The sequence below is a fragment of the Heptranchias perlo genome, chromosome 7, assembly GCF_035084215.1.
Source record: "Heptranchias perlo isolate sHepPer1 chromosome 7, sHepPer1.hap1, whole genome shotgun sequence".
In the NCBI taxonomy this organism is placed as follows: Eukaryota; Metazoa; Chordata; class Chondrichthyes; order Hexanchiformes; family Hexanchidae; genus Heptranchias; species Heptranchias perlo.
This window is the reverse complement of record NC_090331.1, coordinates 38,416,274-38,441,445: the sequence shown is the minus strand read 5'-3', so window position 1 is coordinate 38,441,445 and position 25,172 is coordinate 38,416,274. Positions and strand designations below refer to the sequence as shown.

At 39.0% G+C, this 25,172-nt stretch overlaps 1 protein-coding gene across 4 annotated transcripts in view; it reads left to right on the top strand.

Moving 5' to 3' along the window:
- Positions 1–22,343, top strand: part of xirp2b (xin actin binding repeat containing 2b) — a 125,363-nt gene extending 103,020 nt beyond the window's left edge. For all 4 annotated transcript variants that reach the window (XM_067987353.1, XM_067987352.1, XM_067987354.1 and 1 more), the window contains 3 exons: positions 434–10,373; positions 21,661–21,794; positions 22,256–22,343. In XM_067987353.1, the coding sequence (XP_067843454.1) occupies positions 434–10,373; positions 21,661–21,755 (10,035 nt within the window). In that variant the 3' untranslated portion in view covers positions 21,756–21,794; positions 22,256–22,343. The remainder of the gene's footprint in view (positions 1–433; positions 10,374–21,660; positions 21,795–22,255) is intronic.
- Positions 22,344–25,172: the final 2,829 nt, after the last annotated feature.

The following is a 25,172-nucleotide window of genomic DNA, read 5'->3' as shown; positions in this document are numbered from 1 at the left end:
ATTATATCCCCTTTCATCATTTTCCCCTATGTAAAGTATTTTTTGTTCCACTAAGCCATACAATTAGGTATGAAAAGGAACCATTGTGGAGAAAGTAAGGATATTTTGAAGAAAACAGAAAGGTAAGAAATCACCTCTACACTACGTGGCTTCCTTAATTATGACTGCCATCAAATAATGGGATCAATCTTTAAAATCTGCAGCAGAGAAGCAACTTGAAGAAACAAAATAATATTGCAAAACAGTCTTCCATTTTTTTTCAAAATTGCATTGTGACACTAAAATAGAATGTTTGGTGGAATATATTGAAGATAGTGTGTTGACATTGCATTGCATGGATGCTGATTTAAAGCAGAGTTCTAAACTGCATGTTGAGAAACAACAACTCAAAACAATGCATAGTTCAACATGATTATTGAACTTTTCCATTAAGACAGAGCATAAGTTCCAAGAGATGCAGTGGCCTCCTGTTGTTTCTACTTCCAACATTTCCACAACAGCAGGCAAGATTTTTGAAGCTACATCATTAAGAAAAATAGACAGTACAGCTGCTTCAGTTTCTGTCAGCTCCAGTAACCGTGGAAGCATGGAAGAATTCCCTCCTCCCCCACCAGATTTACTAAATACACCATCAGAAATAACTTATTTTTCCCAATCTCCTGAGCCCTCACTTTCTTCAACAAAACAAGTCATTCCTAAAGAACTGTATTCAAAGCAAAGAAATCTTTATGAGCTAAAACGTTTGTATAAACACATCAATCCAGAGGTGAGAAAGAATCTGGAAAAGGAATTTATACAAGAGATCAGTGAGATTGTGACAAATGAAACTAAAGATAATGATGTAATGGGAGATGTGCAGCAGGCCAAGTATGTTTTTGAACACACTGGTCACAGCCCCCAGAAATGTGTGAGCCCAGAAAGAGAGTATTTAGAATGGGATGAGATCCTTAAAGGAGAGGTACAGTCCATGCGCTGGATGTTTGAGACTCAACCATTAGATTCAATCAAGGATGAATCCCCTGACCAAAGCAATGCAAAATGTATTTCACAACAAGAGATGATATCAGGAGGTGATGTGAAGTACACAACATGGATGTTTGAGACACAAGCCATTGATACGCTTGGTGTAAGTTCTCCTGAATCTACAGAAGCTACTGGCAAGATTCCTGAATTAGCAAGAGGAGATGTCCGCACTGCCACCTGGTTGTTTGAAACACAGGCACTTGATTCAATGAATAAGATTTACCAAGAAGGTGACCAGAGCATAGAGACTTCTACCACAAAAGACATTACTGCTGGTGATGTCAAAACAGCAAGATATTTATTTGAAACTCAGTCCCTTGATACACTTGGGCATTTGGATTCAGTGGATGAAATGAACTTCCTGCACCTGAAATCTGAAGTTGAAGAAATTAAAGGAAATGTGAAGAAAACAACAAAGCTGTTTGAAACTCAACCCCTCTATGTTATTAGGGACCAGTCTGGTCAAGTGCTAGAAATTAAAACTGTCAAAAGAGAGGAGATTGAAAAAGGAGATGTAAGAACGGCACTCTGGCTATTTGAGACAAAACCTTTAGACGTGATTAATAAGGATGTTTCAAGCATAAAGGTTGTATGTGGTATCTCTAGGGAGGAAGCTAATCAAGGTGGTGTGAACAGAGCTAAATGGTTGTTTGAAACACATCCCCTAGACAGCATCAAAGAGCAGTTAGAAACCGACACTTCTGTCAACTATAAAGAAGAAATACAGGGCGCTGATGTTAGCAGACAATGCTGGATGTTTGAAACCCAACCATTTGACTCACTAAAAGATAATGATAATGCAAGACCTATAGAAACTGAAGAAATAATAGGAGGTGATGTGCGTTCAACAAGACACTTGTTTGAGACTGTTCCCATGGATGCTTTAAAGGACAGCACAGATATAGGAAAGCTTAAATGTATGATTGCCTCTGAAGAGGAAAAAGGGGACGTAAGACATCAAACATGGATTTTTGAAACCCAACCACTTGAGATGATTGGGGAGGAGAAAGAAAAATATACAAAAACAATTCAGCTAGAAGAAATCAAAAAAGGTGATGTTAGCAATTACAGACAGGTGTTTGAAACTATGAATTTAAGTCACATTGATGAATCTAAAAAGATTCAAGTGGATGGTGTGACTAGTGGTGCTGTAATGTCAAATAGGACTTTATTTGAAACAACTCCTCTATATGCTGTTCAAGATAGCGCTGGACACTATCACGAGGTTAAAACTGTGAGGAGAGAAGAAATTGTGAGGGGTGATGTTCGAACATGCAGATGGATGTTTGAGACAACCCCTATTGATCAGTTTGATGAAAGCATTCAAAAGTTTCAAATCATCAAGGGGATATCCAAAGAAGAAATACAATCTGGTGATGTGAAGACAGCTAAGTGGCTCTTTGAAACACAACCACTTGATGCTATCAAATATTTTAGCAATGTAGAAGATGAAGAAATTGTAACAAAGCAGTGTGATGATGTTAAGGGAGATGTACAAACCTGCAGATGGTTGTTTGAGACACAGCCAATGGATGCTCTTTATGAAAAAGTAGATATTAAAAATGAAGTAGATGAGATCCAGAAAGGGGATGTAAGAACATGTACTTGGTTATTTGAAACTCAGCCTTTAGATGCGATAAAAGATAATTCAGAAACAATTGTAACAATGCGTACAGTACAGCGGGAAGACATCCAGGGAAGTGATGTACGAATGGCCTGCTTTCTGTTTGAGACTGAATCTCTGGGAAATATAGAAGGGGAGAAGAAGGAAGAATTTAGGCAGATAACTGAAATAGATATTCAATCAGGGGATGTATCTCGTAAGAAGTGGATCTTTGAAAATAAGTCTCTTGATTTGATAAACTCCAGTTCAGAAGAGGAGTTAAAAAAAATTAGATCTATGACAGCAGAAGATATTCAGAAAGGTAATGTTATTAATTGCACTTGGCTTTTTGAAAACCATCCAATTGATGCTATAAAAGAAAACTCTGAAGAACGAGAGATTCTCCGCACAATCACAGATGTTCAGGGTGGGGATGTTGGTAAAGGGCGTTTCATTTTTGAGACCTACTCACTGGATCAGATTAAGGAAGAATCTTCAGAAACTACAGACCTCAAGAAATTTAGCATGGAACAAATAGAAAAAGGAGATGTTAAAAACTACACCATGCTTTTTGAAACTCAGCCACTATATGCCATCAAAGATAAGGAAGGATATTATCACGAAGTAACAACTGTTCGGAAGGAGGAAGTGGTGAGTGGAGATGTACGAGGCACCAGGTGGTTGTTCGAAACTAAGCCACTAGATTTAATTAAAGAAACTGATGAAGTATATGTCATCAAAGCTGTGACGCAGGAGGATATTCAAAAAGGAGACGTTACTTCTGCACGTTGGAGATTTGAAACACAGCCACTGGACAAAATTGCAGATCATGAAAAAGTAATCCTCAAAACAGTTTGCGATGTACAAGGTGGTGATGTGAGATCAAGTACTCAACTATTTGAATCAGATCTTGATCAAAAATACGTTAGAACAGTAAGTGTCAGTGAAATTCAGCATGGTAATGTAAGGACTGCCACTTGGCTTTTTGAATCGCATACCATTGATGAGATAAAAGGGGAAGATTCAGAATATAAAAAGATTGAAACAGTTGGACGAGAAGATGTACAAAAAGGAGATGTAAAACAGGCCATTTGGCTTTTTGAGAAGCAACCATTGGACAGCATAAAGGAAATTAATGATACAAATATAAAAATACTTCAAGAAGACATTCCACAAGTGGATGTCAAAACTACAACCTGGCTTTTTGAAACTACACCTTTGCACCAATTCAATGAAAGTCCAGTAGAAAGGCCAGAAATAATGGGGAAAAATATTGAAGAAACCCTTAAATCACTTTATGACTACAAAATTCTCCAATCCCAAGGAATCCTCATTGAAGCAAATGAGGTTGGGGATGTCAGAATGGCAAAATATCAACTTTTAAACCAAACATCCCCAGAGATACAAAAAGAACAGGTTGTCAGAGGAGATCTCCAAAAAATAATGATGGAATTACTATCCAAAAAAGAGTCTGCAGAAAAGGGAATTACAGTAGACCATAATGAAAAAGGCAACATTCATTTGACAACAGCACAGCTTTTGAAGAGGACAACAGATATTAATGTAGAAAAAGAAGAAATAATTGGTTGTGATATTCGGCAAGTTATCAATAATCTTTTAAGTCATGACAACTCTGCAAAAAAGGGGATTCTGATTCAAGAGAGTGAGAAAGGGGATGTTAGGATGACAGTTTATTCTCTTCTCAACAGAACAGATGATACTAAAGTTCAACAAGATGAAGTCCTAAAAGGCGATATACAAGCTGCAATTGATAAGCTTATAGCTACTTCTCAGAGCAGTGAACTTTCACAGAAAGTTAAAGTAAATGACATTGAAAAAGGAAATGTTCAGTTTTACACAACTTGTATTGAGTCTGGAGCATTAGACTACCTTAAACTACTTCAGCAGGAGACCGATGAAACTGCTGTGGTTCAACAGGAGTCTGAGGAAATAATACGTGGAGATGTTGAGGGTGCCAAACAAATGCTTAAGCAGCAGCAAATGCAAATTGGACGTACAGTTGCAGAGTCTGAAATTTTATCTGGTGATGTCCAAAATGCAGTGCTGACTTTTATGGCAGAAAGGCAAAATATATCTGCTAATGTAGAAAAAGAAGAAATCATACGAGGTGATTTAAGAATAGCTTTGGATTCACTCAGTCAGGCCATAAACCAACCCACACTAGTAAAAAAGGAACATGTTGTACGAGGTAATTTATCTGCAACTCTAAAATCTCTTGAAGAAGCAAAATCTCACAAAAAATATATTGAAAAGCCTGAAGTTATTCCAGGAGACATTAAAGGCACTCTAGATTCTCTAGAAAGGTCAGTAAATACCAGGGTTGAAGTTGACGAGGAAGGTGTGGTGCTTGGTGACCTCCAGTGTACTTCAACATGTTTGGAAGAAGCACAAAGCAAAATGAAGCAGGTTGAAAAAAACATCATAATGAGAGCTGACCTTCAAGCATCGATGGGAAATTTATTGGAAACAGCTTCTGAAAAGAAAGTGCTGCCGTGTGGGATGAGCAATAAAGGGGATGTAAAAGCTACTATCCAAAATCTAATGGAGCCACCACAACAGCAGGTTCAACCTCAGGCCAGTGGAGAAGGAGCTGTTCAAAATACTATTAAAATCCATCAGGATGGCCAGAAACAGTTACCTATTACCAAGAATATTGGCCATAAAGGAGGTGCACATGGCTCCATAAAATCTTTCTTAGCAGCTCAAGAACAAGGTAAGATGGATATTACAAAAAATGTTAACACAATAATACGGACAAAACTGAATGCTGAACAACAGGAGGGCACTAAGAAAGTTAATGTGAAAGCAGATGATTCAGTGAAATGGGATATACAAGAGAAAGCTCAATCTCTTTTACCACCCGATAAGCAACATCAATATAATATGTATGAAGTTGTTAAGGAAGACGTAAAGAAAATCTCAGATGAGCACAGTACTGGGATCACACCTAAACATATTGGTGCTCAAAGTGTACAATCAACCAGAATCAAGTCTACAGCTGATAAATACAATACACACAAAGTAAAAGAAACATTTGGTTCAGTTGACAGAAAAATAGCTAAACAGCAGGTTTCAGTCTCAACAGATGGTCAAAGTTCCTTTCAGTCACCAAGAACTTCTGAGTTTATTAAAATACCAAATATTGAAATTTGTACAGGAGCTGATACAATAGTTGCACAAGTCATGAACTCTCAAACCATTCAGGGCAGCAGTATTCTTCAGGAAAATGCACAGGTATCCAAACAAACAGTTCAGACTTTTGCATCTCAGTCAATTATGGAGCATGATGTAAAAAGTAAACAGGAAACAAAAAGTATCAAAGAATTGCATAAAACTGTCGACGACCGTAGCCAGATAATAAATAAAGGACTTGCACCTAAGATCAAATCTGGAACTACTTCATTAGAAAAATCAAGAATGTCTACAAACAAGATGGACATTAAAGCTCAAAATCCTAGAAAGAATGAATTAAGCCAAGGAAAAATGAACAAAAAGAATATACCAGAGGTTCAATTTTCAATTCCACCTCCACCTCCACCACCAACTCTGCTATCCTCTGAAACTGAACTCTTACTTCCTCCTCCTCCTCCTTCACATATAGAAGAAGATAATCAAATGCTTCCTCTACCTCCACCACCACCACCATTAGTCCAGATAAAATCAGAGATATATGAGACTGAACTCCCACCTTCTCCTCTTCCTCCTCCTCCCCCTCCCCCTATTACTACTACTAGAACTCTTGTCCAGGAAAAGTTCACAGCAGGATATCTTCCTCCACCTCCTTTACAGTCTGAGTTAAATTTATTACCACTACCACCACCCCTTCCTCAATCACCTTTCCAACAAAGGAAACTTGTTAATAAGGCATCAAAGTTCCAATCTTTACCAAAAATGTCAAACTTTGAATCTATCAAACCAAAAGAGCAACCTAAGAAGAAAGTACCATACACACCACTCATTTCAAAACCAAATGTAATTACAGCTGAGGATTCCACATCGTCAAAGGTAGATATTCAGCAGCAGAAACATGAACCCACACAAGAGAAACAACATGAACCTGTCCAGCCTTCAACATGTCCACAAACTATACACTCCTCACCCCCTCAATCAGTAATAAGGCCTGGTCAAAAGCTATTAAAGCAAAAGGAAGCGCAGGCTCCTCCTGCTGTTAACAAAGTTTTTGTGCCACCAGGTCCTTCAACCAAAACAGAAACTGCAAAACTACAACCTAGATCTTATGCCAGGAAATTTAAAACTCCTTTAATGATAGCTGAAGAAAAATACAGGAAAGAGAGAGAAGAAATGGAAAAAAATAAAGCAGCTAAAATGGCTTGGCTGGTAAATATGGGGGAGCCAGTAACAGAAGTATCAAAAAGGCCAGATAAAGGAGGATGCAAAAATAGTTTCACAGTGAAGCCTTCAGTTTTGCCGACTGTCACATCAGCTGCTGATCATCTGACTTTTCCAGCTAGTCAGGTAACGGAAACAGAAAACATGCCTATTGTTGCAAAGCATCAGATTTATCCAAAACCAAGAATGCCTACTGCTGAAGAACATCCAGTTTATCCAAAACCTGCAGCGTCCACTGCCTCAGAACATCAGGGTTATCTTAAACCAAAAGTCTCCACTGCTGAAGAACATCCAGTTTATCCAAAACCAGCAGTGTCCGCTTCTGTGGGGCATCAGGAGTATCGAAAATCAGCAGTGTCCACTGCTGTGGGGCATCAGGAGTATCCAAAATCAGCAGTGTCCACTGCTGTGGGGCATCAGGAGTATCCAAAATCAGCAGTGTCCACTGCTGTGGGGCATCAGGAGTATCCAAAATCAGCAGTGTCCGCTTCTGTGGGGCATCAGGAGTATCCAAAACCAGCAGTGTCCACTGCTGTGGGGCATCAGGAGTATCCAAAACCAGAAGTGTCCACTGCTGTGGAGCATCAGGATTATCCAAAACCAATAGTTTCCACTGCTTCAGAAGATCAGATGTCCACAAAAACAGTGTCTTCCTCCCTGTCAGCAGTGGTATCTGCTTCAGAGCAACTGCACCGTATCTTAAAATATTCTTCAGATGTAATGAGTAATAAGGAAGAGATCGTTAATGCATTTAAAGATTCAGTGAAAGATATTGGCTTGGAATCTATTAAACAACACAAAGAGCTATACAAAAAGGGACAAGAACAACCAAGTCATCTAAAACCTCAGTCAGTTTCTCTGCCAAAATTTAAGGTTAAAACTATTCAGCTACCTAAAGATGGTCAAATAATGCAAGAAAAGAAAGAAAATTCACTGTCATACAAAAAGCAACAAAAACAAATTTCAAAACCAGAAGAAAATAAAAGTCAAGAGAAAACTGCCATTAAACAGTTTCAACTAAAACAAAATGACCACGTGGATGTGACTAAACAAGAGCAGCATAACATTGTTGTTCAGCAACATAATCAGGTGCATTTGGGTGAATATTACCAATCAGCAACTGAAGTTAAAGATCAGAACATTGAAAAGACATCTGTTTCACAAGCACTTACAACTAATATGGCACAAGATCAAGTGAAAAATATGAAAGAGGTACAACAGCATAATCAACAATCATATACAGCTCATTCAGAAGAAACTCAGAAAGTGCAACAAAAGAAGGAAAAGGGGGGCATATACAAAGAAGCGAAGAGTGAAAAAATGCAGAAGCATCATGTTAAGGCTCAGAAAGAGGCATTTCCAAAATTTCAAGGAGAACAAGATCAGCAGAAAAATGACTTAGCAATCCAAGTAATGAATCAAAAGACTTCAGACAAACAGGCACATGTGCAAAAACACCTTGATTGGAAAGAAATGGTAATTTCAGAAAATCAGGCTGAATATAAAACTGAACAGGAGTCCTTTCAGGCAAAGGAAGAACAAGTTTGTTATATAAGAAATGCAAGTAGTAAGCACGGGCTGGTCCCTGCTCATGTGGAGAATATAAAACAGGAGAACAAAGAAAGTAGAAATACTGCTGTGCAGCAAAAGAAAATTGACAAAGGTGAGGCAAGACCTTATGTAGAAATTAGTGATAGTTACCGAAAGCGTGAGGAACTGCAACACATTTTATTCAGACTGATTCAGTTTGAAAAAGAGAATGACAACATAGATTTCAATGCATTAAAAGCCTTTTTGGAAAAGGTTCCTAAATGGCTTACAGATGGCCAGGGATTCCCAATGAAGGTTACCAAAGGGAATGATTTGCAAAAGGTGAAAAAAGAACTAACACAGATTAAACAGAAAGCATTACTAAAGCTTGCATATTTTGATGAGTCAATACAAAAAGCACTGATTTCTATGTCTGGTTTAAAACCTGAAAAAGAAATGTTTTGTTGTACTACACCTTCACAGAAGATATCCAAGATAAGCATTGGTTCTTCTAAATTAGATAAACAAGGAAGAAGCAATGTAGAAGAGCAAGCATGTGAAAGTAAAAAGGAACAGTTGAGTGAAATTAGACTTGCAGAGTCGAGAGCCCAGTCTCCAGCAAAAAGAATGCCGTCACCATCCCCTTCTTACATCACTATTGAGTCTACAGCAAGGCGCACAGAATCACCTCTTAGAACTGTTCCCTCTCCACCACTTTCTCAGAAAGCATACAGTACACCATCCCCAGTCCAACGGGAAACTACACCAACACCTCCATTACCATTGCGCAGCTCAGAGATGCCAACATCCAGAATTCGCACATCTTCCACATCACCCTCTCCACCAAGAGGTAAACGTTATGATCAGCTTGCCAAGCTTAAAGACACTACAGCAAAACTGTCACAGGGAATTTCACCATCTACACAGTTTACACATCCTCAGATAGCAGAAAAGAGGTCGGAAATTATTCCATCACCGGCAACTCTTCGACGTCAGTTAAAGATTGACACGCCGGTTACAGATATGTTACCTAAGCCAGAATCTCCTACAACATCTGTTACGGTTAAGGATATAACAGAAATGTTTGAAGAGGCTAGAAGGTCAGAAGAAAACAAAGTGTATATGCGTAAGGATCCCATAGACATTCCAGAACGTTTGGGTTCTGACACAGAAGAGTCTGAATCTGCTGTTAGCAAGCAGAATGTTCAGATGCCCAAAGTAGATCTTTCAGAACTTGTTCATAAATTTGAAATGCCAGATCAAACAACTTATTTTCAAAAGGAGCCGGTCATAATCACTGAAAAATTAGGAAGTGATAGTGAAGATGACCTTCTTGGGACAAAAACTGTGTTTGAAGAAATCCCAACTTTTGATGTAAAATCTGTCAAGACTGTGTTTGAAAGTTCTGGACAAACTACTGGTCCTATAAAACATGAAAAGCCCCAGGGAGATGGAAAACTGCTGAAAAAATCTCAACATTCTCATAAAGTCAAGGAAGGAAATAAGACGTCAACACAATCCATGGTATATCCTGAAGCAATTAATAAGCAGTTTGCACTTGTGGATGAGTTTGAAACTGAAGCAACTGGCTCAAGAACCAGCATTCAGCACTCCAAAATGTTTTCAGGCATTGATTCCAGGCATGCACCACCAACTTATGAAGATGTCATTTCAGGACAAATATTAGATATTTCAGCTGATAACACACCAGAAGAATTGCTGAAGAATTTTCAAAAGACATGGCAGGAAAGTGAACGTGTCTTCAGGAGTCTTGGTTACAAAATCTCAGACACCAGTGAAACTATGTGGCAAGAAGATGTACTTCAGGAACATTCGGCTTTGACTGGTAATCTGCATGAACAGTGTGAAGATTAAACTTAAAAAGCAATGACATTAATAACCCCAATGTAATACAGATCAAAACTACAATGGAACTAATACTAATCTATATTTTCTTCACTGATTTGCTGTACTATTTTACACTCGTCATACATTTCTTTTGATGAATGTGAACATTGATACTAATACTGAACTAAAACTGAGATTTCTTAGGTACTGACATTGAGGTAATAATGTAATAGGATAAATATTTCCACTTGTAAGGCTAATTGGATCACTTATGAATGGCAAATTCAATAACTTACATTTGCTAATGTAACACCGTTATTTAAAAAGGGTATTAGGCAGAAGGCTGGAAATTATAGACCAGTTAGCCTAACATCTGTGGTGGGTAAAATTTTGGAGTCTATTATTAAGGAGACAGTAGCGGAACATTTGGATAAACATAATTTAATAGGACAAAGTCAGCATGGCTTTACGAAGGGGAAGTCATGTCTGACAAATTTGCTTGAGTTCTTTGAGGATATAACGTACAGAGTGGATAAAGGGGAACCAGTGGATGTAGTGTATTTAGACTTCCAGAAGGCATTCGACAAGGTGCCACATAAAAGATTATTGCTCAAGATAAAGAATCACTGGATTGGGGGTAATATTCTGGCATGGGTGGAGGATTGGTTATCTAACAGGAAGCAGAGAGTTGGGATAAATGGTACATTCTCGGACTAGCAACCAGTAGCCAGTGGTGTTCCGCAGGGGTCGGTGCTGGGTCCCCAACTCTTTACAATCTATATTAACGATTTGGAGGAGGGGACCGAGTGTAACATATCAAAGTTTGCAGATGATACAAAGATGGGAGGGAAAGTCGAGAGTGAGGAGGACATAAAAAACCTATTGTAGTTTTGATCTGTATTACATTGGGGTTATTAATGTCATATAGGCTGGGTGAGTGGGCGGAGATTTGGCAGATGCAATACAATATTGGAAAATGTGAGGTTATGCACTTTGGCAGGAAAAATCAGAGAGCAAGTTATTATCTCAATGGCGAGAAACTGGAAAGTACTGCAGTACAAAGGGATCTGGGGGTCCTAGTGCAAGAAAATCAAAAGGTTAGTATGCAGGTGCAGCAGGTAATCAAGAAGGCCAACGGAATGTTGGCTTTTATTGCTAGGGGTTAGAATATAAAAACAGGGAGGTATTGCTGCAGTTATATAAGGTATTAGTGAGACCGCACCTGGAATACTGCATACAGTTTTGGTGTCCATACTTAAGAAAAGACATACTTGCTCTCGAGGCAGTACAAAGAAGGTTCACTCGGTTAATCCCGGGGATGAGGGGGCGGACATATGAGGAGAGGTTGAGTAGATTGGGACTCTACTCATTGGAGTTCAGAAGAATGAGAGGCGATCTTATTGAAACATATAAGATTGTGAAGGGGCTTGATCGGGTGGATGCGGTAAGGATGTTCCCAAGGATGGGTGAAACTAGAACGAGGGGGCATAATCTTAGAATAAGGGGCTGCTCTTTCAAAACTGAGATGAGGAGAAACTTCTTCACTCAGAGGGTGGTAGGTCTGTGGAATTTGCTGCCCCAGGAAGCTGTGGAAGCTACATCATTAAATAAATTTAAAACAGAAATAGACAGTTTCCTAGAAGTAAAGGGAATTAGGGGTTACGGGGAGCGGGCAGGAAATTGGACATGATTTTAGATTTGAGGTTAGGACCAGATCAGCCATGATCTTATTGAATGGCGGAGCAGGCTCGAGGGTCGATTGGCCTACTCCTGCTCCTATTTCTTATGTTCTTATGTTCTTATAACACTCCCAATTTAAAGAGAGATGTCTTATTGTCCACTGCCCTGAAAGGACTCTAAGTGGGAACTGAACAGAAGTAAGAAGGGGAAGATACAAATTAGGAGGGGTGAAAGTACAGATGGAGAAGGGTTTCTAGGAGGCTTTTGAAAAGAGGTGACGAGGCAGAGGTGCTGAGGGAGGGAGTGAAGTTGCTAAAAGAGTAGCTGCTGATAGTAGTGTAGTGGGAGTAAGGAACAAGAAGTAGATCAGTGTTAGAAGAATGGTGAGTGTGCAAAAAGACATACTCCTGGAGGAGATCACAGTGGCAGAGAGGGAGGAGGCCATGGAGACATTTGACAATCAGGATGAGGATCTTAAAATCAATTCTCTGGAGTACCAGTGGAGCTTCAAATAGAAGGGGATAATCAGGATATGAACAGGAGTGGGCCAATTATTGCATCAAGCATGCTCCTTTTGTTAGCTATGGCAGCTCTATCTTTTTAATCCCAATTTCTTTTCTTCCTTAATACTTAATGGCATAAATTAAAAGTCCCCCTTTTAAAGACCTCAATTGATTTTACACTTGTATATTGACACAGCACTTTGTAAGAAACTGTTTTCCTGGATTTGTTTTTAACTGTTATAGCTCAAATTCCGATTATGCCCCTTCGTCCTGGATTCCTGACTAGAGGAAAGTCGTAACTTTTTCTTTCTTTTAAAGTTTTTTGTACTCATCAAGATAAGGGATTCTGATGCTGAGAATGGAGGATTTCCATTTCAGGTACCCAGCATCAAGCTCTCCAAGATTAGGTATAGCACAGCTATATGCAGAGTAAAGCTCTCTCTACTCTACCCCAACAATGTGACCCTGCCCTGCCCTCAGAAGAGCACCCCTATTGCACCAGTTTAGCATTTTTCCCATTTTCCACCCCAATCCTTCTTAGGCCTGTCTAAGTAACATTGCCAATTAGTTGCTGTAGGCTCATGCTCACTAGGAACTAGATTGAGGCTGCCCACATTAATTTCATGTAGAACCCTTATGAGCATCAGACAAATGAGACTTTCATCCCATCCATGGATTTGAACCAAGGTCCCATAGGTGAAAGTCCAAGGTCTAACTCAGTTACCCTGGAAGAATAATTCCCTATCTACCCTGCCAATTATCTTCACTATTTGAAATATATAAATCAGATCACCCTTTAATCTCCTTATTTCCATAGAATGTAATCCAAGTTTACCCAGTCACTTATCATAACTCAGTCCCTTCTTCCCAGTGCCACCCTGGTAAATCGTCACTGGACGTTCTCCAAGGCCGATATATCCTTCCTAAGTTAGCGTACCCATAGCTAATGCAATATTTCAAATGAGGTCTGACCAGTGTTCTGTATAATTGTCACGCTGTTTCCAAGCTTATATATTCTAAACGTCTTTTAGCAAAGCCCAGCATCCCATTATCCTTTATTGACTATTCTTTATATCTCAGAACTAGCTTTTAATGATTTACATACCTGCACACTTAAATCCCTTTGTTAATTATTTTCTCCCTCATGCTTCCCATTTAGAATTTACTCCCATATGCTATTCTTGTATCCAAAGTATATTACATCAAACTTTGTTATGTTAAGTGGCATTTGCCACTGTTTTTCCAACATGTTCATTTGCAGTTTTATGTTCTCATCAGAGTGCACTATACCTCCTAGCTTAGTATCATTTGATACCTTGGACGTACTTTCCACTATCCCCAAATCCATGTCACATGTATCTTTTACTAAAAATCATACAAACCTAAAACGAGATCAGATTGGAAAGAATTATTTCTCACAGAATAGTGTTTTGTGAATTTGTTGGACAGAAAATCATGAGCCTTGGTCAAACCCCATCTGGAGTACTGGGTTCAATTTTGAACACCGCAGCTCAGGAAAGATAAATTGACCTTGGAGGGAGTACAGCACAAATTCATCAGAATTATACCGGGCTTAAGGGGTTAAATTATGAGGCTAGCTTGCATAAGCTTGGTTTGTATTGTCTTGAGTTTAGAAGGTTAAAGGGTGATCTAATCGAGGTGCTTAAAATTATAAAGGGTTTCGATAGGATAGATATAGAGAAACTATTTCCTCTGGTGGAGGAATACAGAACAAGGTGGTATAATCTTAAAATTAGAGCCAGACCCCAGCTAGGACTGAAAATAGGAAGCACTTTTTCACACAAAGGGTTATGGAAATCTAGAACTCTGTCCCCCAAAAGGCTATGGATGCTGGGTCAATTGAAATTTTCATGACCAAGATGGATAGATTTTTGTTAGGTAACGGGGCTATGGAGCAAAAGTGAATAAATGAAGTTGAGGTACAGATCAGCCATGATCTAATTGAATGGCGGAACAGGCTTAACGGGCTGAATGACCTACTCCTGTTTTTATGTTCCTACATTCCTATGTTTGGCTTTTTCTCATATTAAGCACACGGAGCCAATTTCAACTAATGTTAGTTCCATTGGGAACTAAAACTAACCATAGTTGAAATTGACTGTGTGTACTTCTTATGAGAAGATGCTCGGCCAGATGAATGACTCAGCTGTAGCCCTTTTAAAACTCATTGGTCTGGATGACATGAATAGGCTGGCCCCTGACTGGTGGATTTAGACTGATCAGGAAGCAGCATTTTTGCACCAAGCAGTCCTGCAGCCCAGGAAGTTTAAAGGGCTCAGGCTGAAGCTTCCCATTTTTCATGTTTCTCAGGAGGGAAAAGATGGGCGAAGAAGAACGGGAGTGAAAATAGGAGAGGTGGGGAGGGGGGGCGAGGGTGAGAGTGAAAACAGATGGAAAGGTGGGGCTAAGCATGGTGGAAAGAGGAGAAGGGCTTGAGTTTTTATGTATTGCGTCTTGGATTTTTTGTGTAAAAGGGTTTCACTTCTTTTTTGTCTATCGGGGTTTCACAAGTTTTATGTATGGGAGTGTTTGAATTTTCTGCCTATTGGCACTCACTTTTCTATGTAATCATCTAGCCTGCTCACTGATTTTGACTAAAGTATCGACCCCCAGATCAAAAAAATTGGACATTCCTGTCCTATCTCGTATGAAAATAGAATGTTTGGCGGGTTACTGTCAGTGCTGCAGTCTTTATGAGGTCGTAGCTTGTAATTGTAATTGTATGATTTACTCCTTATTTTGAGGAGTTCTGTAAAATAAAGCCAGAATGGGGAGCAAAAAAAAGCCAACAAAGATGGAGAGGAATGAAAATGTGAGGAGATAGATCTGAAATAAAACTGCAATCATAGAATCATAGAAAGGTTAGAACACGGAAGGAGGCCTTCCGGCCCATCGAGTCCTTGCCGGCTCTCTGCAACATCAATCCAGCTAGTCCCACTCCCTGGCCCTATCCCTGTAGCCCTGCAAATTTTTTCCTTTCAAGTACTTATCCAATTCCCTTTTGAAAGCCACGATTGAATCTGCCTCCACCACCCCCTCGAGCAGTGAATTCCAGATCCTAACCACTCGCTGTTTAAAAAAGTTTTTCCTCATGTCGCCTTTGGTTCTTTTGCCAATCACCTTAAATCTATGTCCACTGGTTCTTGACCCTTCCGCCAATGGGAACAGTTTCTCTCTATCTACTCTGTCTAGACCCTTCATGATTTTGAATACCTCTATCAAATCTCCTCGCAACCTTCTCTGCTCTAAGGAGAACAACCCCAGCTTCTCCAGTCTATCCACGTAACTGAAGTCCTTCATCCTTGGAATCATTCTAGTAAATCTCTTCTGCACCCTCTCTAAGGCCTTCACATCCTTCCTAAAGTGTGGTGCTAGAACTGGACACAATACTCCAGTTGTGGCCGAACCAGTGTTTTATAAAGATTCATCATAAGCTCCTTGCTTTTGTACTCTACACCTCTATTTATAAAGCCCAGGATCCCGTATGCTTTCTTAACCGCTTTCTCAACCTGCCCTGCCACCTTCAACGATTTGTGCACATGTACCCCAGATCTCCCTGTTCCTGCACCCCTTTTAGAATTTTACCCTATAGTTTATATTGCCTCTCCTTGTTCTTCCTACCAAAATGTATCACTTCACACTTTTCTGCATTGAATTTCATCTGCCACCTGTCCGCCCATTCCACCAGCCTGTCTATAAGAGATAGGAGCTGGAGTAGGCCATTCGTTCCCTGAAGCTTGCTCCACCATTCAATGAGATCATGGCTGATCTGATTTTTACCTCAACTCCACTTTCCTGCCTTTTTCCCATAATCCTTTGACTCCCTTGCTGATCAAAAATTTGTCTAACTCAGCCTTGAATGTATTCAATGACTCAGCCTCCACAGCTTTTTGGGGTAAAGAATTCACGACCCTCTGGGAGAAGAAATTCCTCCTCATTTCCGTCTTAAACGGGCGACCCCTTATTCTGAGACTATGCCCCCTAGTTTTAGATTCCAACATGAGGGGTAACATCCTCTCAACATGTCCTCTTGAAGTCTATCACTATCCTCCTCACTGTTCACAGCTGTTCCAAGTTTTGTGTCTTCTGCAAATTGTGAAATTGTGCCCTTTACACCCAAGTCCAAGTCATTAATATATATGAAAAAAAAGCAGTGGTCCCAGTACCGACCCCTGAGAAACACCACTGTATACCTCCCTCCAGTCCGAAAAACAACCGTTCACCACTACTCTCTCTCTCCTGTTACTTAGCCAATTTTGTATCCTTGCTAGCACCGCCCACTTTACTCCATGGGCTTCAACTTTGATGACAAGCCTGTTAAGCAGCACTTTATCAAACCCTTTAGGAAGTCCATATACACCACATCAACCGCATTGCCCTCATCGACTCTCTCTCTGTTACCTCAATGAGAAGAACAAGCTTATTTTAATTAGAGGTACAGAGTTTAAGGGGGGATATTAAAACATTGATTAAAAATGGATAATAAAAAAACAGGCAGGTTATTTAACTGGACTGTAAGTGCTAAACTTGATGATGTGAGTATAAAATTAACAACCCAAAACAAGCACAGGTTAGAAGTAATTATATTTCTCACAGAATGGTGGATATGTGAGGGATAATTTTGTGAATTTGCTGGACAGAAAATCATGGGGAATGAATGCTTGAATTCCCAACATGCCCTCATAGTGGGCAAAGCTCCACAGAAAGGAGCACAAATTTTGTAAAATTACCCCCCTGGATACAGACACTGAAGCTAAATAGTTAATGCTGTATCAATTGACACCTTTGGAAAAATTGGATAAGTATCCAGTTAAGATCAGGTTTGAGGGTTACTATAGATAGAGGTGACCAAATGCTCTATGGAACATGATTGTTTATAAACTGCTGGAACCATATGAATTTGGCGCCAAGGAAGGCAACTGCCAGGAATGACTAATGCACAATTTAAGTTTAGAAAGAGTTTTGTTCATTTTACTTTTTGAGGGTAGATAGGAACTTGCAGAGTCTTTTCTTGGGATGAGTTGGTTAGAGTCCAAAATTGGGCTTAGAGGGAATAGCCTCTTATTCCCTGGTTTCTTTTGTGCTAAGCTGGCTGGGGGAGGGGGGGAATACCAAACAAGTTGGAAGAAACTGATTATCAGCTGGCAAATTTAGCTATTGTAGGTTGGATCACAATTTGAATTGCAAAATAATTACCGTTGAGGCACATAAGGCCTGTAAACCTATTGATGTAAACACATTTTCCAGGAATTCCCTCAGAGGTTTTCCCACTTGGCCACCGTAACATCAGCGGATGTTTAGCAGAAACTCTAGATAGACGCATAACTCTCGCCGAAGTTACAGCAGCCTATTGGGAGAACACTGGCGGAACTTCCCAGCGAATGGCCCCAAAATTTCTGATCTGGGGGAAGGCGTAAGTCGGCAATTATGCCTTTGTGAAGCCAGGAATTTCTGACAGGCGTGATATATGCTGAGGTTCTGCTGGAAAAGTGCCCTGACATAAATTCTATTCAGTTTCGGGGGCACTAAAGAAGCGCTCACCCTCCCAGTGCCAGCCACAGATCGAGTTAGGATGGGATAACATCACCCATTCTAAATTCTGTGACTTCCACCTTTCTTTCTGCCGTTGAAAATATTTGCTACTGTTTAAGAGGCACAGTTTTCCAGTTAAAGGAACACTGTTCAAATAAATTTACTTGTGGAGAGTTTTGGCCATATCTTCGGAGTCACTGCAGGTATCAGAAAATAATTATTACTCATACTCAGGATGCCTTCTCTTACATTCTGCACAGTACTAGTAATTAATTTGGTCTGCTTGAGCAGTGTTCTTTTTTAATCAGCTACTTTGTGGATCTTTTATGAGGAAATTAGTGAACACTAAAGAGGTTGAAGAATATATAGAAGCATTAAAAAAGAAAAGGTATATGTTCTCATGAACCCACTGAAGGCACAGAGATTCCCACGTCTCCATCTCCACCTGCCAGGTCAGAGTGAAAGGCAATTATAGACATTGCTTCCAGACATTGGCATGTTCTCCTCCAGTGGACTGGTGTTACCTGGCATTGTGTGCTATCTTCTCCTGCTGGATAAATGCACAGTGGTAATTAGCTGTTGCAGTCTCTGGATCAAGCAGTCACAATCAGCCAGGATTCGTGGAATGGTTGGTAGTAATGGCAGGTGTAAGAGACCAAGGACTTCGGTTGTGAGACTTCAGTGTGCTAGCATGTATTACAGGATGTGAGATGCTTAACATGAGTACTGCTGAGTGACTTTGCTTCTGGGACAAGAGATATGGTGCCATGTGATACTCTAAAGGGCAATGCTTGAATATTTTTCTCAGAAATACCCATGCATTTCTCTATGATTCAGTTGTCTTTCCTGTTATTCATCTGAAAAGACTGATACCTTTGCTGAAAACACTCATACTTTTGCTAACCTAGCGAGGTCATTAAACTTCTTCCGACCCTACAAAGGTGTGCTTGGGCTTGTGGAGGTCCTCTTACAGCCACAGCCAACAGTTCCAACCTTCCATGTGGCAGGTGCTGTTGCATGTGATGGCTTATTCCTTGGTACCCTAACAATGGCATCCCTCTGATGTGGGCCAGCAGCCTCTGAAAAGTTACATGCTCATCTTTTTCCTTCTTTAGTTTTGGCTCAGTGGTAGCACTCTTGCTTCTGAGTCAGAAGGTTGTAGGTTCGAGTCCCACTCCAGGACTTGAGCACATAATCTAGGCTGACACTTAAGCGCAGTACTGAAAGAGTGCTACACTGTCAGAGGTGCTGCCTTTCAGATGAGATGCTAAACTGAGGCCCCGTCTGCCTTCAGAGGTGGACATAAAAGATCCCATGGCACTAATTGAAGAGCAGGGGAGTTCCCTTTGGTGTCCTGGCCAATATTTATCTCTCAACCAACATCACTTTTAAAAAAAAATTATTTGGTCATGTATCACATTGCTGTGCGTAAGTTGGCTGCTGCATTGCCTTACATTACAACAGTGACTACATTTCAAAAGTACTTCATTGGCTGTAAAGTGCTTTGAAACGTCTTGCGGTCATGAAAGGTGATGTATAAATGTAAGTTCTTTCTTAACTCCAGCCATTTTACTCCCTCTTCCAAAAGCCTGCTCAGCCCTTTAACTACATAGAACTCTTTAAATACAGGAGTTGTGTCCTTGCTCCGCCCTTCCCAAATTTTCTCGACTCCCCCGGTTTAAAGATTTAAGGATAAAGAAACAGAGGAACGATGCAGAAGGAAATAGGTGAATTAGAGCCAAATTAGATCGAGAAATAAAGGGAGGGAAAGAAAGATTAGATTAAGAGAGAGAGAGAAAAGAGATAGAAAGGAAAAGTAAGATTTTTTTAAATTTTAATTAAATTTTAAAAACCTCGAGGAACAATTTACTATCTGCAGGAATGAGACTCCATAGTTTCAATTGTTCCATTTCTGGGCAGGAGAGGTTGAGTGGCATTGCAGGAACATAAATCTCATAATTAAAAGAGTCCTAACTCCATTAAGTACCAACCCTAACTTTCTGCAGTGAGTTTAATTCGCAAAAGCAGCAATTTCTTGAAACTCACGAGGAGATTGACGGTGAGCTTCCATTTTCGAGAGGCTAATGCCAGAGCTGTGCAAATCATCCAGTGATTTGTGGCAATTCCCAACAAATTACTGGGTTATTTACACACTAAAAACTGAGTGCGCATTAAACTCGCCGTGATTTTCCCAGCAAATTCTGGACCATTAGCTAGATTTTCTGTCCACTGACTATGAATGAGTGGAAGCATAACCATAACTCATTTCTGCTTTACATTTATTTCCTGTACAGATTTACTTTTATTGACAGTATTTATAAATTCCAGATGATTGACCAACTGTTCAGAACTAATATTAGATCCCTAATCGCATGTCAGTTCACAATCCTTAGACAAACATATATGAACTTAGGAATGTTCAGAATGGGAAAAGACCACTTTAATCCATCTAGCCAGTCCTAAAGTTCAAAATACACAGGCCCGAATTTGCCATCCCCCTCCCTCCGCAGGTCAAGCGGAATGCACTCCACCTGATATGACCTGAACCTGCTTGGATTCCCGGGATCAGATTGGAAGTATTGACAGGGGTCTGCACCTAGAATTGTGGGTGGCTGAAATAACAAGATCTGTAGCAGTGCTAATGACTGACCGTTGCGGGGTCTTCTGACTGCTGTCTAAAACCTGCAATCAGTCCTAATCCACATCTCACAATGTCATGTAGAAGAAAAATACTTGCCTTCTGACTGGCTTCTCATCGGCATCCAGACCCCACTCAGATCCTGCTTCTTCTGGCCACGCTTCGTTATTGTTGCTTGCCTAGCATACTTGCAGGAAAATGAGGTGGTAGGTCCTGTTAGGGCATTCCTGCCTCAGTTGCATGGCTGTCTCACCTCAGGGGAATCCCAGGAAATCCTTGGGCAATGTAAGGGGGCAGAGACTCACACCTTTTCACACCCCTTTGCACCTGGGAACTGAGCATTTACCAGTTGCGTCGGAGAAGAAAATCTGCCCTATGATGTTCACATTACTTTTATAAGAACAGAACAAGATTGATGTTTGCAGTTCGATATTAAGATTTTCACTAACTTGTGTGCAATCACATTTAACTGAGTGAGTTTTTATTCAGATTTAAATATTGTTGACTGTTAACATTGAAAGGATAATTTCTGTGAAAATCACAAAAGTTATTCAGTATTTTCAAAGTAATAGTTACTAAATAATTCCACTTACTAACAAAATATGATTGAAAATCAATGGTGAATTCTCACTTTCTACGTTAATAAAATTTGGTATCCGTTTGGCAAAAATGTTAACATTCTTGTATTAATAAATATATTACATCGTATTTAAAATTTATCAAAGTAATACAATCCAAATTTTACAGTTTTCATCTTTTAGGTGTTTACTGGAAAAGGTTCTATAGATTTTTGCAAGGATGCAACATTATTTTGTTAGTAATTGGACTTATAAACTAACCCTTCCCAGCAAAAGTACAGAAGTAGAAAGAAAAGAAATAAGAACTATTCTAACATTTTTTTGTTCTGTTAGAAAATTCAGGTTCTTACCAAGGAGACCTGCATAGTTTGTCGAAAGATAGTATATCCCATGGAAAGTCTGACAGCAGACAAGCAAATCTTTCATAAGTCCTGTTTCCGCTGCCAGCACTGTAACAGTAAATTAAGGTAGGAGATATTCCTGATCGACAATAAGTTCTTAAATGTTGTAGTATCTATTTCACACTTCTCATCCACAATATCTTACATATAAGTAGTATTTTTCTGCATTAGTGCTTCAAAGTAGGCATAATATTAATGTTTTTATGATATTTGTTGATATAGTTTCAGATTAATATTTGATAATTCCCTTTTGAGAAGACAAGATGTGCTAAAATAGTTAAGTTTCATTCATCTTCATAAATAAAAGCTGCATCATCATATTAACTACTGTTTTCCTAGCTTACATTATTTAACTGAGATGAGACAATTATAAGCTATAATTTTTGAACTGTGACATGTGCATCAGGTTGTACAAGCAGAATAGGACTACTATTTGACTTTAACTTAGATTACTTGATGACAGTCTATGTGCCAATGAAATGTCTTTGGGATGATAATGTTAATTTGTACTTTTTTATTTTCACCAGTCTTGGAAATTATGCATCCCTCCATGGAAAAATGTACTGCAAACCTCATTTTAAGCAGCTTTTCAAATCCAAAGGCAACTATGATGAAGGTTTTGGACACAAACCAAACAAAGGAGGCCGGATAAATAACAGTCAAAGTAATTTATCTGTTAATAAAAATTCTCCAGGCAATAAAACAGCCATAGATTGCACCACAGTGGAGATGCTGGGAGAAAAGAAAACCATTAGCAACAAAGTTGATCAGTTGGTTGATGGAAATGATGTAGAACTGAGCAAGGATACAGAGGAACAATTGAAAAATTCACCTGATCAGATGAAGAAGGCTGCAGAGAGAAATAAGTTAAATATCAACTGGCCTCCTTCCATTGATGCAAATAAGAAAACTTTCAGTATTGAAGAGGAAGTGAAAGTGATAATACCAAAATGGCCTCCAGAATGTTCCAGTCAACAAATTGGTGAGGCGGAAACATTGAATTCTAAAATAAATGAGGAAACATGTGAGGAACCTGCAGAATCATTATCCAACACTCTGCAACCACAAATTAAAACTGTGGAAAAAGCAGAAAGCATCTTGTACAATGATCATTCTAACTCTAAAAATATTGACAAAGAAGATAATGAGGCAGAGTTTGAAGTGAATGGTAAAGAGAATGTGAAAGTGGAACTGGATGATGGAAAAAGTACAGATGAAGTATGTGTAAATGGAACAACTGATGTGTTGAATGAAGTTGGGGCAGAGGATCCAAAAGACTTTGAAGGAAAACTGGTTGAGCCTGAAGAGACAATGAAATCCTTGGCTGTCAGTGGTAAAGAAAGTGAAAATGGTCTTGAAGACTTAAATTCCAATAACAATAATAATGGGGGTGTGCAACAAATAGATTTTCTGCAATTTGATAACTCACTTGAAGAATCCTCAACAATGGATTTCCTTCCAGATCGAGCTATGATGAATCAATTCACACAACCATATAACAAAATCTTAACAGAAGAATTAGATGATTACACCTCAACAGATCTAGTCAGTGAAATTGATGTAACTTTTTCAGATTTCTCTGATGGTAATCAGTTGGTAACTGGTTCTAAACAAGATGCTAATACTGCTAATTTATCTAATGATTCATTTGGAGAGAGCTGTTTGACCCCATTAAAACAATCTGAAGAGAATGCTACAAGTCTTTTTGATGAAATTTTCCATGGACTAAACAGTAAGCCAAATGATGCTGAATATAATTTCTCATCTGTTAGTCAGAATTCAGGGGAAGATGACTTCCTTGGCCTAAATCTGACCGAATCTTCAGAGATGCAGTGTATTAACAACCAAAAGGATTATACTTCTTTATATGACCTTTTGGATACTGAAATTGAACCAAATGCACTGAGGGGTAATAAATTGCCTCATGACATTCTTGGCCCAGGACATGTAATGGAACCATTATCCAATACCAGCCTTTCAGAAAAAGACCCTCTGCTACTTACAGTTGAAGAACAAATCAAGAGAAACAGATACTACGATGAAGATGAATGAAAAAAATGAAGGTTTTAAGTAACACTGTGGATTGATTTTTGAAGACGTATTTGTGCCTGATGCATTTATTTTGATTTTGGTTATTTTCACATTAAGTCTTGAATAACATTTTCAAATATATACAAAACCTTTTTAGTACTATGCTTCATTATCAGTTTTCAGTATACAAATTCATGGAGTGATGCATCATATTACATTTTTAATACAACAACGGCAATAGACAGCCCTTATGCTACATTTTATATTCTACCATACTACTGTTTTTAGGCAGGTTGGTGAGCTTATCTCTTATGCTGTACAAACCATTTTAAATTTGAGTAAAGCACCTGGAGTGCCGAGTAGGAATGTTCTTGTTTTACAACATTATGGTCATTTTATTGATAGAGCTGTTGCTCATCATAATTGGTACAATTTATGTTAATTTCTTGAAATCACATAGAAATTTCTTTTTAATAGCTACATGTACATCAAAAATACTCAATGTAAAGAAACCACAAATCATTTAGCTGCTTCTAGATTATACACATTCAACTTTAAATCTATTTGATAACAGTTCACTTATATGTTGCTTGTTTATGCTTCGATATATTTCTTTTAGCTCTTCATTAGTAAATTGTAACCATGCTTTTATGGCTGTTTTTTATGCATAATAAAAAGTTATATTCATAAAGTGTCCTTGGTTTTCTAGTTATTTGAAATAACACAAAAGCTACATAACTTTTTATTTAATTTTTCACAAAAATAATAGATAAACTCCTATTTTCTGGCCCCAGCTGAGTGGACCTAGGACAGGCTACCAGTTGTAGTAATGCTAGTGAAATCTGCGCTAAGCTGACTTCTCATAATTTTCCAAATCATATTATCATTATAATTATAACAAGCTCCTTCCACAGTTTTAGCTTTGAGCTAGCCATATGCGGAGAGCTCAAAATAGAGTTGCAGATGAAATTTAAAGGGATGCTATCATAGTATAGTACAGCACAGAAGGAGGCCATTCAGCCCATCATGCCTGTGCCGACTCTTTGAAAGAGCTATCCAATTAGTCCCTGCCCTTTCCCCATTGCCCTGTAATTTTTTCCCTTTCAAGTATTTATCCAATTCCCTTTTGAAAGCTACTACTGAATTTGCTTTCACCACACTTTCAGGCAGTACATTCCAAATCATTACAACTCGCTGTATAAAACAGTGTGTCCTCATGTTGCTTCTGGGTCTTTTGCTGATTACTTTAAATCTGTGTCCTCTGGTTACTGATCCTTCTGCCACTGGAAACAGTTTCTCTTTATTTATTCTATCAAAACCGTTCATGATTTTGAACACTTCTATCAAATCTCCTCTTAACCTTCTCTCCTCTAAGGAGAACAACCCTAGCGTCTCCAGTCTCTCCACATAACT